Here is a 16,901-nt window from a genome sequence, read left to right on the forward strand (position 1 = left end):
ACATGCCACTTCCACGCAGTTGATCCTGGATAACACTAAGTGCATGAAATTTCGAAATTTGAACGGCCGCCATTTGAATGAGGGGGGTCGTAGCGACTTAAAATTTTAAGGGTGTGTTTGTTATGAAAAGCCTTTCAAACGAGCCCCCACTCGACCCTTAATCCAATTTAAAATTTTCAACCCCCTCTTACCCCCGCGTACCAGGGGGTGGGGAATGATCGGTATCCATGTCATAGGGTAGCTTTTTTGATAAATCAAAATACGTGTTTTACCGTTTTTTGATATTTTCATTTTTACAATAATTATTTAGGGGTTTCCACACTTTTGACAAACCCTGTATATTAATAATTATGATTTAATTTTAAAACAAGCTTCCTCTGACGAAGAGCTTTGTGAGCGAAATAAAATGTTGAGAAAGCAATGTGCAAATTTCTAATTTGCACACTTTTTAAAAAAATTAAATTAATTATTTTAAGATATATACGCATATACATTGCAGTAAATTAATTATTTGTTTTGTTAAGATATATTGCAGTAAATTAATTATTTGTTACTTTAAGATATATTACAGATAAGATACATGACAATAGACTTTTTTTCAATATTTTTATTACCTCTCGTAGGACTATTTCATTATTTTCGATATTATTTCGATATTCGATAATATTTTGTTATTATTAAACGCGTTTTTTCATTTTTTAATAAGTTTTTATTAGCGGCAATAATTAATTTTCCAAAATTTTAAGGTCGCGATTTAGATACTATAACGTTAAGGTTTTATCATGTCTTTTTTAAATATGTTTTATTATCGAACTGAGCATTATTTTATTAATGTTTTCATATAATTTTAAACGCATTCTTTAACATTATAATAGATTTTAATTAACAATGGTAATAATTAAATTTTTCGAAATTTTAGTATCGCGATTTACATATCATTAAGTAAGGTCACGACATGTTTTATATATATAATATATATATATATATATATATATATATATATATATATATATATTATATATATAAAAGCCTGCAACTTCTCTTATATATAATATATATATATATATATATATATATATATATTATATATAAGAGAAGTTGCAGGCTTTTATAATTTTAATACAAAGATTGTTTACAGATTATTTTTATATCAAACGAATCCAAGTCTGCAAATTTTTTTATTTATATATATTATATAAGAGAAGTTGCAGGCTTTTATGATTTTAATACAAAGATTGTTTACAGATTATTTTTATACCAAACGAATACAAGTCTGCAAATTTGTTTTATTTAATATACATAATTTAAGAATGCGCAGCGTAGAGTCTGCGGCAACAGTGTCGACTTTTAATATTTTAAGACAAGCCAAAAATTCATCTGTTGTATATTTCGACAGTACATTGTTTGCGCAATATTTTGGTACCAAGCAAACAGCAGCGTACAAATTCTTTTAAATAACATACATAATATAAGTATGCGCCGCATAGGATCCACGGCGACATATAGTGTCGACTTTTAATATTTTAAGACGAGCCAAAAATTCATCGCTGATATATTGTAATGGTAAATTGTATGCAGATTATTCTTATACCAATCAGATACGAGCCTGCAAATTCTTTTAATTAATATACGTAATATAATTCTGTGCTATATAAAATTCGCGGCAACGAATTATATCTACATTAAATATTTTTAAAAAAACCAAAAATTCATTGCTCGTATATTTCGATGATATATTGTATTATTTGTAGATTATTTTTTTATACAAAACACATACAGGCGTACAAATTTTTTAAATTAATATACATAATATAAGAATATGCCGCGTAGGATCCGCGGCGACATTGTGTCGACTTTTAATATTTTAAGACGTGCCAAAAATTCATTTTTTGTATATTTCGATAGTACATTGTTTGCAGAAAATTTTGGTACCAAGCAGACACCAGCGTACAAATTCTTTTATTTAATATACATAATAAAAGAATGCGACGCGTAGGGTTCGCGGCGACATAAGCCCCTATTTCATCGATAAAAAAAGATCCAATATATGGGCCATAGTGTAGACATTTAATATTTTAAGACGAGCCAAATTCCATCGAAATATACGAGCGATGAATTTTTGGATAGTTTTTAAATATTAAAAATCAACACTGGGTCGCAGCGGACACTAGCGCAGCGGCGCATTCTTATATTATGTATATTAAATAAAAAAATTTGTACGCTGGTGTCTCCTTGGTACAAAAACATTCTGCAAACAATGTACTGTCGAAATATACAAGAGATGAATTTTTGGCTCGTTTTAAAATATAAAAGTCGATACTATGTCGCCACGGACCCTATGCGGCGCATGCTTATATTGTGTATATTTAATAAAAGAATTTGTACGCTAATGTCTGCTTGGTACCAAAATATTTTACAAACAATGTACTATTAAAAAAAACAAGCAATGAATTTTTGGCTCGCCTTAAAATATTAAAAATCGATACTTTGTTGCCGCGGATCCAATATTGCGCATACATAAATTATGTATATTAAATAAAAGAATTCGTAGATTCGTATCTGTTTGGTATAAAAATAATCTTTTTACAATATACAATTGAAATATACAAATGATGAATTTTTGGCTTCTCTAAATATAGTAATATACGTAATATAAAAATGCGCCCCATAGGGTTCGCGGGGACATAGTATCGATTTTTAATATTTTAAGACAAGCCAAAAATTCATCATTTGTATATTTCGATAGTACATTGTTTGTAGAATATTTTTGTACCATGCAGACATCAGCGTACAAATTTTTTTATTTAATATACATAATATAAGAATACGCCGCATAGTGTCCGCGGCGATCCAGTGTCGATATTTAATATTTAAAAACTAGCCAAAATTTAATCGCTCGTATATATCGATTTTTGGCTCGTCTTTAAATATTAAAAGTTGACACTATGTCGCCGTGGATCCTATGCGGGCATTTTTATATTATTTAAATTATATAAAGGAATTTGTACGCTCGTTTGTTTTTGATATAAAAATAATCTGCACACGATATATTTTTGAAATATGCAAGTGATGAATTTTTGGCTCGTCTTTAATTTTCAAAAGTCGACACTATGTCGTCGCGGAACCTATGCGGAGCATAGTTATATTATGTATATTAAATAAAAAAGTTTGCACACTTATATATGTTAGGAATGAAAATAATCTGCAATGTACTATTCAAAAAAACAAGCGATAAATTTTTGGCTTTTTTTAGAATATTAAAAATTGATGCTTTGTAGCCGTGGACTCTATAGGGCGTAGACTTCTATTATGTATATTAAATAAAAGAATTTGCAGGCTCCTATTTGTTTAATATAAAGAGCCAACAATTCATCGCTTATTTTTTTTAATAGTACATTATTTGCATATTATTTTTCTACCATACAGATACAAACTTGCAAATTCAATCCGTTAGTAAAATTAATTATTAATAATAAATAAGTTAATAAATTAATAAAATAATTAATAAATAAATAAATTTTAATATAATTTTTTATAACCTATAATAATTTGAAATAATAACTGAAAAATTAAATGTTTAATATTGAATGTTAATAATTACTTAAAAAATTGTGCAAATGGAAATTTACACATTGCTTCCTCACCATTTTATTTCGCTAATTAAGATGGTTTTTCAATTATGGCTTCCTCATAGAGGAAGCTCAACTTGCACATTGCTTCTTCACCATTTTATTTTGCTCATTAAGATTGTTTTTCAATTATGGCAATGTGCAAGTTAAGCTTCCTCTATGAGGAAGCCATAATTGAAAAACCATCTTAATTAGCGAAATAAAATGGTGAGGAAACAATGTGCAAATGGAAATTTGCACAATTTTTTCCAATACCAGCAAACCCTATACATATATAATTAAAAAATATTTTCTTAAAAAAATTTTTTTAAAGATTTTTATGCTACTGTGTTCTGAATGTTGTATAATTTGTCAATTTACAATCAAAATAAATTGACCAATTCTCAACAAATTTAATATCAATTATGCTTTAATGATATTTTATTCAGAACTTTCAAGAAATTATTTAAATTTTAAAATAATTAAAAATTTTATAAAAAATAAACCATTTTAAAAATTCTCCCCAAATTAAATATCAATCATTCTTTAATTTTATTTTCAAAAGTTCGATAAGTTCAATATTTCAAAATTTCCGAAAGTTAAAACATGTACAAACATTTTTTGAAATTGATAATTTTATAAAAAAAAAAAAATTTTCACTGATCAAATTAAATAGCAAACATCCTTTAATGATACTCCATTTTTGTAAAAAGGGCTTATGTAAAAATATTTGTCTAATATCTCAAAATTCACAGAAAATAAAGAACCATATTAATTTTTTTTTAAATTTTATAAAAACTTTATAAAAAATAAACCCTTTCACCAATCCTTGTTAAATTTAATACCAAATATCCTATTGTACTTTATTCATGTAAAAAAAATTAGTTCGATAACTCAAAATTTGCGAAAAATAAAAATACACATTTCTTAAAAATTCAAAATTTTATAAAAAATGAATTCTTTCACCGATCATCGCCAAACTCTTCCAAATATAATACCAAACATCTTCAAATGATAGTCTATTTATGTAAAAAAATTTATCCAAATATCTTAAAATTTACGGAAATTAGAGCAACCATAGACATTTTTCATAAAATCTAAAATTTTATAAAAATCGAATCCTTTCACCGATTTTCGTCAAATTCAGTACCAACCATCCTTTAATGTTAGTCTATTTATGTAAAAAAATTTATCTCGATATCTTAAAATTTACGAAAGTTAGAGCAACCACAGACATCTCTCAACAAATTCAAAATTTTATAAAAAATAAACCCTTTCACCGATTCTCGTCAAATTCAATACCAACAATCCTTTAATAATAGTCTATTTACATAAAAAAAATTTATCCCGATATCTTAAAATTTACGGAAGTTAGAGCAACTACAGACATTTCTCAAAAAATTCAAAATTTTATAAAAAATAAAACAGTGTATAAATTTTTATAAAAATGACAGTAAATAAAAGTGTTGTTCTACTTTACATGTGCCAAATTGGAGCGCTGCAAGTCAAATAATTTTTGAGATATTTAAATTAAAAAAAACATAGGTGGGCACATACATACATACACACACACATACGGACATTTTTTAAAAATGTTATTTTTCGATGTTTTCGAACATTCTAAACACATTGGGATAGAAATCTGAAAAAAAATTTTTTCACGAAAACAAAGCTTCCTCTATGAGGAAGCAAAAATTAAACAAATTTATTTTGACATAAATGATTGCTTATTAATTGAATTTTATATTAAAAAATAAGTATATTATTGAAATTTTTAGTAATTTAGTTAATAAGCCGAAGAAGGCGCGCGTATCAGCGCGGGCTGCGTACTAATCCCTTTCTAAAAAAGGCATATTAAGTCGATTTTCGAAAGTCTCGAAGTTTGTTGCTTCTTTCCCACAATGCTGATTGGCTCTCTGTCGACTCGTGTTATATTTGTAGCATTGAAAGGCTGTCAATACGAGGGTTAGCAGTTAGCAGTTTGACAGTTTGTCCAAAATAAAATAAAATAAAATAATAATACGTTTTAAATAATATGTTATGATGGGAATTTAATAAAGAGGGACGATCGTGATTTATATGAACATGATATGAAACTTCGATCTTGTCGGCTTGACTGCTCGCGAAGAAGAAGAAAGTCCGACACGCGATATTTATTAATATATTGATCCTGCCACGTATTTATCGCGCGCATGCAATGTATATTATAATGCTTTTTGAGCCTGCGTGACATGTATACCGCGTATATTTGATATTTACTTAACAGGTGATGACGAGAAGCAATGAATAGAAATAATAAGTCGCAACATGTTATAATACTTTAAACTTGATTATTATATGTAGCCTGATTATATTCGTAGCATGGACAAGCTGTCAATTAGCAGTTTAACAATTTGTTTAAAATAAAATTAAATAAAGTAATAATATGATTTAAATAATACATATATTATGACACTTTAAACTCTATTAATATTTTTGATACTTATATATCAGCTGATTTCTGTCAAAAATTATTAATCGCAATTAAAGTATTATAATATATTATATATTATTTACAACATATTATTATAATTAACAAATTTATTTTTAATGCGATTATTAATGAAGTAAATATTAATAATTCCTGTAATTACCTTGTGCTAATTAATCATAAAATAAAGGTCGTGATTTAGAACTTTTCACACTCTTCATTATTTTACCTGCAAACGTATAAAAAAGATATTTAAATTCTTATATTACATACACATACATACATACATACATACATACATACATACATACATATATATATAATATTTTATATATTATAAGAATTCAAAAAAATTATAAAATATATAATAACACATACTAAATAATTTCAAAACTTTATCGCAATTTTCATTCTTTCCTGCTAAATTTATTGCCATTACTGCCAGATTTATTCCCATAACATATTTCATCTTTCTACTAAAAATGATTAATATTTATATACATCTCATATATTTAATTATACATATAAAATACTGTAAAATACTTTATAACATCTTCTTGCTTGCATTGGTTTAGTGATAGATAATTGCTATTGCAACAATATAAATAAATCACTCAATATATAAATCACTCAAAGTTCCAATATATTTCTTTAAGTCTAAAGCAATCTACTTTCTCTAATAAAATTCGCAGATAATTGCATTGCGATACTAAACAATCATTTTCAATTTTATTCCATTTTACAAAGTATAGTTATTGCATGTTTTTTTCCTTTCTAACTGAAAAACTGTAATCGAGATCAATCAATCCCAAAATTAATAAACACGTGTTCTTCAACAATTTACTCGCAAACTTGCAATTATATACACAAAATCTTTTGATACACATAATTTTCAATACACAATTAACTGCTCGATGCACGCAACTGTCAAAATAATGACAGCCGCTCACAAAATAAGCGCATAATGACAGAACCAATCGGCAACGCGGAAGAGAGGTAACAATACGTTTCAAGATTTTCAAGAGAACTTCGAGTCTTTCAAAAATCAATAATATGCCTTTTTCAGAAAGGGACTAAAGAAAAACACAAGCGCGCACGTCATTCTTCGATCTTATATTATAAAGAATATTTTAAAAAAAATAATATAACGTTTATTTAAACTCGATTAATATCTTTTGACAGAAATTAACTGATTAAAGCGTTAATTAAATTTTAAAATAAAAATATGTTATAGAAATTAAAATAATAATGTTACTTTATAAACTCGAATAATATTTTTTACAGAAATCAACTCTGATAACTGTCAAAAATATTAATTGAGTTAAAAGAACTATAATATATTATTTAAAACATATTACTATTTTAATTAAACATATTATTATTTCAAAATTTAATTAGCAAATTAACGCTTTAATCAGCTGATTTCTGTCAAAAAATATTAATGAAGCGTTAATTTGCTAATTAATTTTTAAATAATATGTTATAAAAATTAAAATAGTAATGTTTTAAAATAGCAATATGTTTAAATAATATGTTACAATACTTCAAACTTAATTAATATTTTTGACAGTTACATTTGCTGATTTCTGTCAAAAAATATTAATAAAATGAAAATTTGATAATTAAATTTTGAAATAATAATTATGTATAAAAAATTATAATACCTTATCTGTATTTAATATTATTTGACAGAAATCAGCTGATAACTGTCAAAAATATTAATGAAGTTTAAAAAATATTATAACATATTATTATAATATTATTATTTTAATTCTTATAATATATTTTTATTTTAAAATTTAATTAGCAAATTAACGCTTTATTTAGCTGATTTCTGTTAAATCATATTAATAAAGCGAAAATTTGTTAATTAAATTTTAAAATAATAATATGATATAAAAATTAACATAATAATATATTTTAGATAAAATGTTATAATACTTTAAACTTCATTAATATTTTTGACAGTTATCAACTGATTTCTGTCAAAAATTTTTAAAAAATATTAATCAAAATTAAATAAACTACATATATATATATATTTTTTAAATATCCTTCTTAATATAAAGCCAAAGAATGGCGCGCGCGCAGCGCGCGCTTGTGTTGTTCTAGTATTATATAATTCAGGCCTGCGGCCGAGTTGCACATTTCAACCGATTTTTGCTTGCTGCTATCTTCACTTTTTTTATTTTATAGCATCTAGATTGCTCGCGGAGAAGTAAGACACTCGAGCTCAGGAACAATACTAATTGTAAATCATACAGGGCGTTAGCGCATATTGTCCCGTGCGCTGTTCACTGTTTACAGAATTATTATTATGTTATTAAATTAAAGATAACGTTAAAATACGTATGTTAATTGCATATATACACGCGGCCAAAAAAAACTGGTAAACTTAAAAAGTAATAAAATATTTTAATGCCCAATTAATAACTCGTTAATTATTGCGAAAATTGCAAAATGGTAGAGGACTTTTCGATTCAGTTTTGCCCGCTCTACCTGCACACGAATTTAGTCCCTATCATTCTGAGACACCCTGTGTGTGCGTGCGTGCGTGTGTGTGTGTGTGTCAAAGTCTATATATATATATATATATATATATATATATATATATCAGAGGCTGTACCTATTTAAATTTATTATACACACATATAATAAGACATACATATATAAAATTACTATTTTTATTTAGTATAACTATATATATTGTAATAAAACAAACATTATAGGTGGGACAGATAATATATATTTAAGTTTAATGCCAACAGATTTCCACATTATTAATTACTATTGTTGCGTTTCTTTTTTTTTTAGTGGTTTCCCCAGTAGGCGTATTCCACTATAAAGTTAAAAACTATTTACATTTTGTTGCTTTAAGCTTCGAAATATCAATGTTAGTTTTGGATGAATTTATTCTCATCAACGAGGATAACGATGCATCATTTAATGACGATTGTGTATTTGATTTTATGTGTTTCATTTTCGAAAATGAGGATTTACATAGATATGTAGATCCAAACATTGAAAAAATTTTTATAATGCAAAATTTTGTAATTTTGGATATTTAACTTTGTTTAAAAGTTTGAAAAATTCCACACCTGTTTCTTACCGATATTTCAGTGAAATCTGAAATATTACTTTGTAGATCACACAGTTCTAATTGAAAATCTACACTCTGTTCAATTATCGGAATTGTTCTAAAATTTTCGTAAAATAAAAGGTCTTTCTTCAACTCTTCAAAATCACGAAATTGATGATCAAATTGTGCAATTAATTAATTGATAAGATGCAGATATTTTTTTAAAGTCGCATTTCGTGCCATATTCTTCAACGAGAATGTTGCAAGAAGGAAAGAAAAGAAAACTATTTTTTTCCCAATTTTTAATTTTGCGCGGAACAAATCGACATGACTTACTAACTCGAATATCGTTGGATTAGTCTGTTGTACCTTTAAATTTAAAGTATTTAGGTGACAAGTTAAATCTGTGATGAAAGATGAAAGCTAATTCCAAAAGTGATTCCACATCTTCAAAAAATAATTTAAATGTTTCCAGTTTCGGGATACACTTTTCTTGAAAAGATATATTTCTTTTCCTATAGAAAAAACTTTTTGCAAAGTTTTTCCGATATTTAAACATCGGACTTCATAGTAAAATAATATGTTTTTGTAAATTGCGTCATACTCTTCGAGGAAATTTTGAAATTTGCGATAAATCAGGGATTTGTTACTACCTTTAATTGCATTTACAATTGCAGTAGCATGTAATGGTACGAAATCTAATATTTCTTCGGTACACAAAAAATCTTCTAGCACAATTCGCGTAAAAATGCTTAATTGGCTTACATGTCGAACATCCGTGCTCTCATTGAAGCACAATGAAAAATAAGTGCATGTATTTAATAATGATTTTAATTTTTGTTCTATAGAACTGGCTATCATAATAATTCTTGATCTTACTGTGTCACGAGAAAGTGGAATGTTATTAATGTCTTCAAGTGTCACAGTATTTCCAAATGCTGTCACTGCTACAAGAATACACTCTTTTATGAAGACACCATCGGTAAACGGTTTTGAATGTTTCGCAATTAGATATGAAATGGCATACGACATGTATTGTTTTATCTTAAATATCTTCATCTTTATTATTACAAATGTTCGAAATGGCACCAAAACGTCGCTGATACTAATTTTAATGCTGCAATCACAGCAGATTTTTCGTGTCCCGCATATGCTGAATATTTGTTTAAATGTTTATGATTATAATGTCTATGAATCACATATTTTGTCACATAAGCAGGTTCAAAACCACATAAAAGACAAACTGTTCGCTTTGCAATACATGCTAAGAAACTGTCTTCCCATGTTGTATCAAATAATGCTTATAATCCTTTTTAGTAGCCATTTCTTAAAATTGGCACAACACAATATGTATTACATACGAATTGCATAACTGCATACAACATGACATATACAAATACGCATACAAGAATTGACATACGAAAATTAAATGTGTTTTGTCGTAGCACTTCTCAAATATTATCAATATTCATTACATACTTTACGAATTGAACATCCACAATAAAATTAAAATTAAAAATTAAAATCCATAATAAAAAATTTGACTATTAAAAAGATTTCTTAAGTATCATTATGATATAACATGAGAAGTTTCTTCGTACGTAAAGCGAATATGTATTTAGTGATTTTTTGAATCTGCTTGTGTAAAGAAAATGTAATTCACATAAACATTATAATTACGAACATTTCAAAGAGTATTTAATGTATATAACCGATGGTGTCTTTATAAAAAATTTTTGCAGCTGGAAATACTGTGATACTTAAAGACATTAATAACATTCCATTTACTCGTGACACGGTAAGATAAAAGAATTATTATGATAGCCTGTTTTATAGAAGAAAAATTGAAATCATTTTCATATATACACTTATTTTTCATTGTGCTTCAATGAGAGTACTGATGTTCGACATATAAGTCAATTAAGCATTTTTGCGCAAATTGAGCAAGATGATTGTTCATGTACCGAGGAGACGTTAAGTGGGCATTATATTGAGCGTCTTGCCCTAGGTTCCGTGGGCAAAACGACGTCGTTTCTTTTTACTGCGCAAGTGCTAGACGATCAGCGCGTTAAACAAAATCAAATAACGTTGTGATAATTAAAAGTGATAAATTTACAAGTTTGTGGTTTGCGATAAGTTTTTCCTTTATATATATATGTATATTGTCAGCACAATTGTTCTCCTCTAGTACCTGAGCGCTAACTTCAAGTCCAGTTCCAAAACGCCAGGTGTAAAGCATTTTAATACATAAATAATGACGGATTTATGCAAGCAAAAATTAACACTAAAATTAAAAATAAACAGCTAAATATTGTTTGATACAAAAATTAAGGCTATGCTTGTATTTAGAATGTTGAACGCACTTGAATAGAAAATAGTTGATGCAAGTCTAGCTGCAAAACACCAGGTGTAATAGCGTTTTAAAAACAGCGTTTTGCCCATGAGCTTGAAGTCAGCGTCTTGCCCATGGGCAAGACGCTCAATGTAATACCCACTTTACACGGAATAACAACCGGTATTGATATTTACAGAACACTTAAAATTACTCTAAACAAGTTTATTTACGATTTTTCAAAATGTTCGTGCATAGTGACAAATGGTGCGAGGTCTATGATAAAATTACATTCTTAGGGCAATTAAAGTAAGAAATTTAGAATTTACTGTGCTTTATTGCATCATGCATCAAGAAGCTTTACGCAAGAAAGATATGAAACAATTTACCGCAATGCGTACAAATGCATACAAATAGTAACAGCAATCATAAATGAGATTAAAGATGGCAGCAAATCCCTGCTTCATCACAAGTTTCAAAGTTTTCTCGAAGAAAAAAAACTTTGCATAAACTTTGCAAAACCTTTTTTCTATAAGAAAAGAAACATATCTTTTCATACAAAAAGTACATCGCAAAACTGAACACATTTAAATCATTTTTTTAAAACGTGGAATCACTTTTGAAACTAGCTTTTATCACAGGTTTGACTTGTCACCTAAATATTTTAAACTTGTAGCTCCAACAGACTGACCAAACGATCTGTGAGTAGTAAGTTCTGTCAATTTGTTTCGCACAAAATTTAAAGTATTTTTAAATTTGGAAAGAAATACTTTTCTTTCCTTTTTGCAATTCGATCAGCATTTTCGCGGTTTTAAAGTTTCGAGGAAAGACCTTGTTCTTTACGAAAATCTTCGAATTGTTCCAATAGTTGAACAGAGTATTGACTTTCAATTAGAACTGTGCAATTTACAAAGCGATATTTCACTAAAATCGTGGCCAAAAACAGGTATGGAATTCTTCAAACTTTTAAATATATATAAAACCAAATATCTACAATTATAAAATTTCAAAATAAAATTTTTTTTTATGCTTGGAACCATGTATATATTTATGTGAATCCTCATTTTCGAAAATAAAATATTTTTTATTAATTATTTTTTAAAAATTATTTATTTTTATTAATTCATTAAATCGAGTGCACGATCTTCATTAAACGATACATCGTTATTTTCGTCGATGCAAATAAATTAATCAAAAATTGACATTGATGTTTCGATCTTTTAAAGCAACAAAATGCAAATAGAATATTCAACTTTAGTGGAATAGGTCTAATATAAGGAAACCATTCAAAAAAACTCATCAATAGTACTTCAAAGGTAATGTGAAAATCTATTGATGTTAAATTTATATCATTTATTTGTTTTATTACAATATATAGTTATACTAAATAAAAATATTAATTTTATGAAATACGTAATTTTATTTTAATGTTATCTTTAATTTAATAACATAATAATAATTCTGTAAACAGTGAACAGCGCACGGGATATTACGCGCCAATGCCCTGTATGATTTACAATTACAACTAGTATATTCCTGAGCTCGAGTATCTTATTTCTCCGCGAGCAATCTAGATTCTAGATGCTATGAAATAAAAAAGTGAAGATAGCAGCAAGTAAAAATCGGCCGAAATGTGCAATTCGGCCGCAGGCCTAAATAATTAATCATATTTAAAATTATAAAATATTAAAATATTATAAAATATTACAAAATATTATATGTATACGTTTAATATTATATTTTACCCCACCAGAGATGCCACGACCTTTGTCATCCGCTGAAATTCGACGTCATCTACCGGATTTATATCGTCCAGATCCAGATGGGAGTATGAAACTGATTATGGATTCAGCCAAAGTTGCGAGAGAACGTCTAGGTGCTCTAGACGTCTCTTTGTATCAAAGCCCACCGGAGCAGACGCAGCAATGTAGCGAGAAGAGGCGCAAGAAGTGGTCTTGCAATATTATTTAATCACATTTAAACAGTGAAGGGTAAGATACATTTAAAATGTATCTCGATACAGATACAGATACATATGAAAAAATATATCTAGATATAGATATAAATACACAAATTAAAATGTATATAGATACAGATACTCAGATACTTTAAAAATATCTCAGATACATATCAGATACTTTTAAATTATTATATTTTATCATAATATTGGTAATATGCACAAAATATATTGAATAAATCTTTTATTTATTAATATTTTTTGTTTACATTACGGCTTTATTCGTTAATATTAACACATCAAAAATGCCTCAAAAAGATATCGTTACTCAAACTATTTCGCCGTGATACTAAAATTTGACCACCAATGCTAAATATAATTAATCGCTTAACCGGTGTTGATATAATTGTGTTAAACTTTAGAAACAAATATTTCATATGTGGAACACACGTGCTATATATTGATGTAATATATAGTACGTATATTCCTCATATGAAACATTTGTTTTTAAAGTTCAATATCTTTTTGCTTGTCTGATAAATAAGAAAGAAACTCCATGTCGAGCACTGTCAGCTTTTTCTTACGTGGTCTTGATCTTTTAAAAATTTAAAGAATTGATCAATTCAAAGAAATATGTGAAAATGTATCTGAAAATGTATCTAAAAAAAGCAATTCAGATACTATATTTTGTATCTAGATACAGATACAGATACTTCAATTTGAATATATCTCAGATACAGGCTTAGATACACAAAATGTATCTAGATACTGTATCTAGATACATGTATCTAGGTACTACCCAACACTGCATTTAAATTATATTACATTTAAATGAATTAATGTAGTATATTTAAAATATATAATAAAATATAATAAAAAATTCAAAGAAATACAATGTTAATTTAATAAAAGAAAATGATATTTGTATTATTATATCACTTGATATCTTGACTTTCGTTCCTTGTTATATAGACATGTCTCCACAGTCACGTTCAAGATTTGTTGTAAATAGGAAGTTATAGTGACAAGAACCTTCATATTAACATAACTTAATTGTAAGTGATCACACTTTTATTTCAGAGAATCTTGTCATAATTTATAAGTTTATTATTATTCACATTATATATATATATATCACAGTTTTAATTCAATGTTAATGGAACACGTCTTGCCAATTATTATGGACCACGCCAATTTTTATCCAGTGACATTATTTTTCTAATTGACGCAATTATCTGGAAAAATTTTATCTTTAACTTTAACTGTTAATTTTATTCCTAATTGTGTGTGTGTGCCTAATTTATAAAATTTAATCGTTAGAGTTTATTTAAATTAATTATGACATTCCTTTTTTTGTCATGATTTCCTATATGCTATACCATCGCACTTTGAATTCGTTTTATATAATTTATAACATTTGTTTGTCCGCCAAACACAACACCATGTTATGCTATTTATTCTTTATCTAATTTAAAATGTGACGGAAAGTTATTGACCAATTGGTACAGGAAACCCACCTTTTCTGGTAGATATTTGAATATTTATCTAGCCACCCCTTAAAATATAAAATTAATATTATTAGGAGTCTGGTGGATCGCGCCATTTCACTTTCTGATGAACGTTTCCATACTGATAATTTAAAAATTATAACAGATATTTTGACTAACAATAATTTCCCTGTACCATTTGTTAAAAAACAGATTAATAATAGATTAAAAACAATTAAGTATCGGAATGACTCTTTGGATGCTGGTGGTGCCCGTTCTGGCGGATTCAATTTATTATCAGTTTTGACTTTACCATACATAAAAAATCTGAGCAAAAATTTAAACTTCACTCTTAAAAAATGCGGCCTCAATACATTGTATACAATCCCGAAAAAATTAAATAACTTAATTAAAAGAAAATATATTTTTCATTTAATCGGCTCTCAATATTAATAAATAATAAATAAATAAATGTGATCTGATGTTCTAGATGTCGGCAAATAGAGCCAAGCGCGAAAATTAATTTCTAATTTTTCGGAACAGTATCTCTTGGTTTGAGATCACTGAGTTCCATTTGATTAATTATCAATCAACCTCGTACTTACCATGGAAAAATAGGCGAGAAAAATATAGGTCCGAAAAGTCGCTGAAGCGGGAATTGAACCCGCGTCTTTCGCTTTCCGGGCGACTGCTCTTACCACTAAGCTATTCAGACCCTTTCGATTCTATATTTTTCATTTGCCTTCTAAATTAGATGTTTTTGTAAATAACGCCATGATTCGGCCCAGGCGTAAACTTAAGAAAATATATTTTTCATTTAATCGGCTCTCAATATTAATAAATAATAAATAAATAAATGTGATCTGATGTTCTAGATGTCGGCAAATAGAGCCAAGCGCGAAAATTAATTTCTAATTTTTCGGAACAGTATCTCTTGGTTTGAGATCACTGAGTTCCATTTGATTAATTATCAATCAACCTCGTACTTACAATGGAAAAATAGGCGAGAAAAATATAGGTCCGAATTAAAAGAGGTAAAGATAAAATTGATAAGTCTCAAAAAATTAACGTTGTTGACATGATTGAATGTGGAGACTGCGATGCAACATACATTGGTCAAACAAAAAGACAGTTATTGACTCGAATAAAGGAACATTGCAGCAACATAAAAAACCATCCCAGTAATCACAATATAATTAGTAAACACAGGACAAAATTTGGACACGATTTCAAATGGCTTGAATCAATAATTTTATATTGCGAGAAGCATAAAAGAAAAAGGGAGTTGGCTGAAATGTTTTTTATTAAAAAATACAACAATACAATAAATTTGCAAAAAGACACCGAAAATTTAAACCCGATTTATGATAAGTTAATACATAGCGTATGATTGTTTGTTTGTGTCTCGATACCCTCACTTTTTTACGACCTTTATTATTATTTCGACAATAATCATACTGTATGTTTTTATCTAAGATCTACTCGTTTCTAACAGTGTTTAAGTACATTCTGTTTAAATTAATTTTTATTTAATTAATTTTTGTTGGAAAAATACATTAATATCAATTTAATTGCGACATCTCTATTTATTACTCTTGGTATTCAGATATGGACTTATTTTCGTTTATCTAATTGTGCCTTGCTTATTATTTGTATTCATTTTTATCCTTCTAGTATCACTTGATAAGGGCCCATATCCATAGGCCGAAACGTCGTGTATTTTTAAAATAAAATTTTGCCAGTTAGGTCGAAGAAAAATAAATATTGTTGGTTTTGTTCATTAATGGCGATCTTTACGTTCAAATTTTTGCTGGGTGGACTTCCGAATACGACCCACGCCCGATTGCTATGAATTTTTGTAGAAACATTGTAAATGATGTCAAATGAATGTCCTTAAGTGGATTTTCACCGATACAAACATTTAATGCTAAAAATATTAAAATAATGTTCTGTATAAATTATTGTCTA

At 27.6% G+C, this 16,901-nt stretch overlaps 2 protein-coding genes and 1 non-coding gene across 3 annotated transcripts in view; 1 reads left to right on the top strand and 2 right to left on the bottom strand.

The window, feature by feature from the left end:
* The window catches only part of LOC145937289 (uncharacterized), a 114,593-nt gene extending 101,120 nt beyond the window's left edge, over nt 1–13,473 (top strand). Inside the window, exon 5 of the mRNA XM_083040260.1 lies at nt 13,243–13,473. Within this exon, the coding sequence (XP_082896386.1) occupies nt 13,243–13,460 (218 nt within the window). The 3' untranslated portion in view covers nt 13,461–13,473. The remainder of the gene's footprint in view (nt 1–13,242) is intronic.
* Nucleotides 1–16,901, bottom strand: part of LOC145932988 (uncharacterized) — a 218,765-nt gene that overhangs the window by 170,919 nt on the left and 30,945 nt on the right. The gene's annotated exons all lie outside the window — the stretch shown is intronic.
* On the bottom strand, nt 15,575–15,648 carry Trnas-gga (transfer RNA serine (anticodon GGA)). The gene has a single exon. It is a non-coding gene; the product is annotated as a tRNA-Ser (tRNA).

This window comes from Prenolepis imparis, unplaced genomic scaffold (assembly GCF_030444845.1).
Source record: "Prenolepis imparis isolate NDT839.2.m4 unplaced genomic scaffold, iyPreImpa1.0 SCAF_1, whole genome shotgun sequence".
Classification (NCBI taxonomy): Eukaryota; Metazoa; Arthropoda; class Insecta; order Hymenoptera; family Formicidae; genus Prenolepis; species Prenolepis imparis.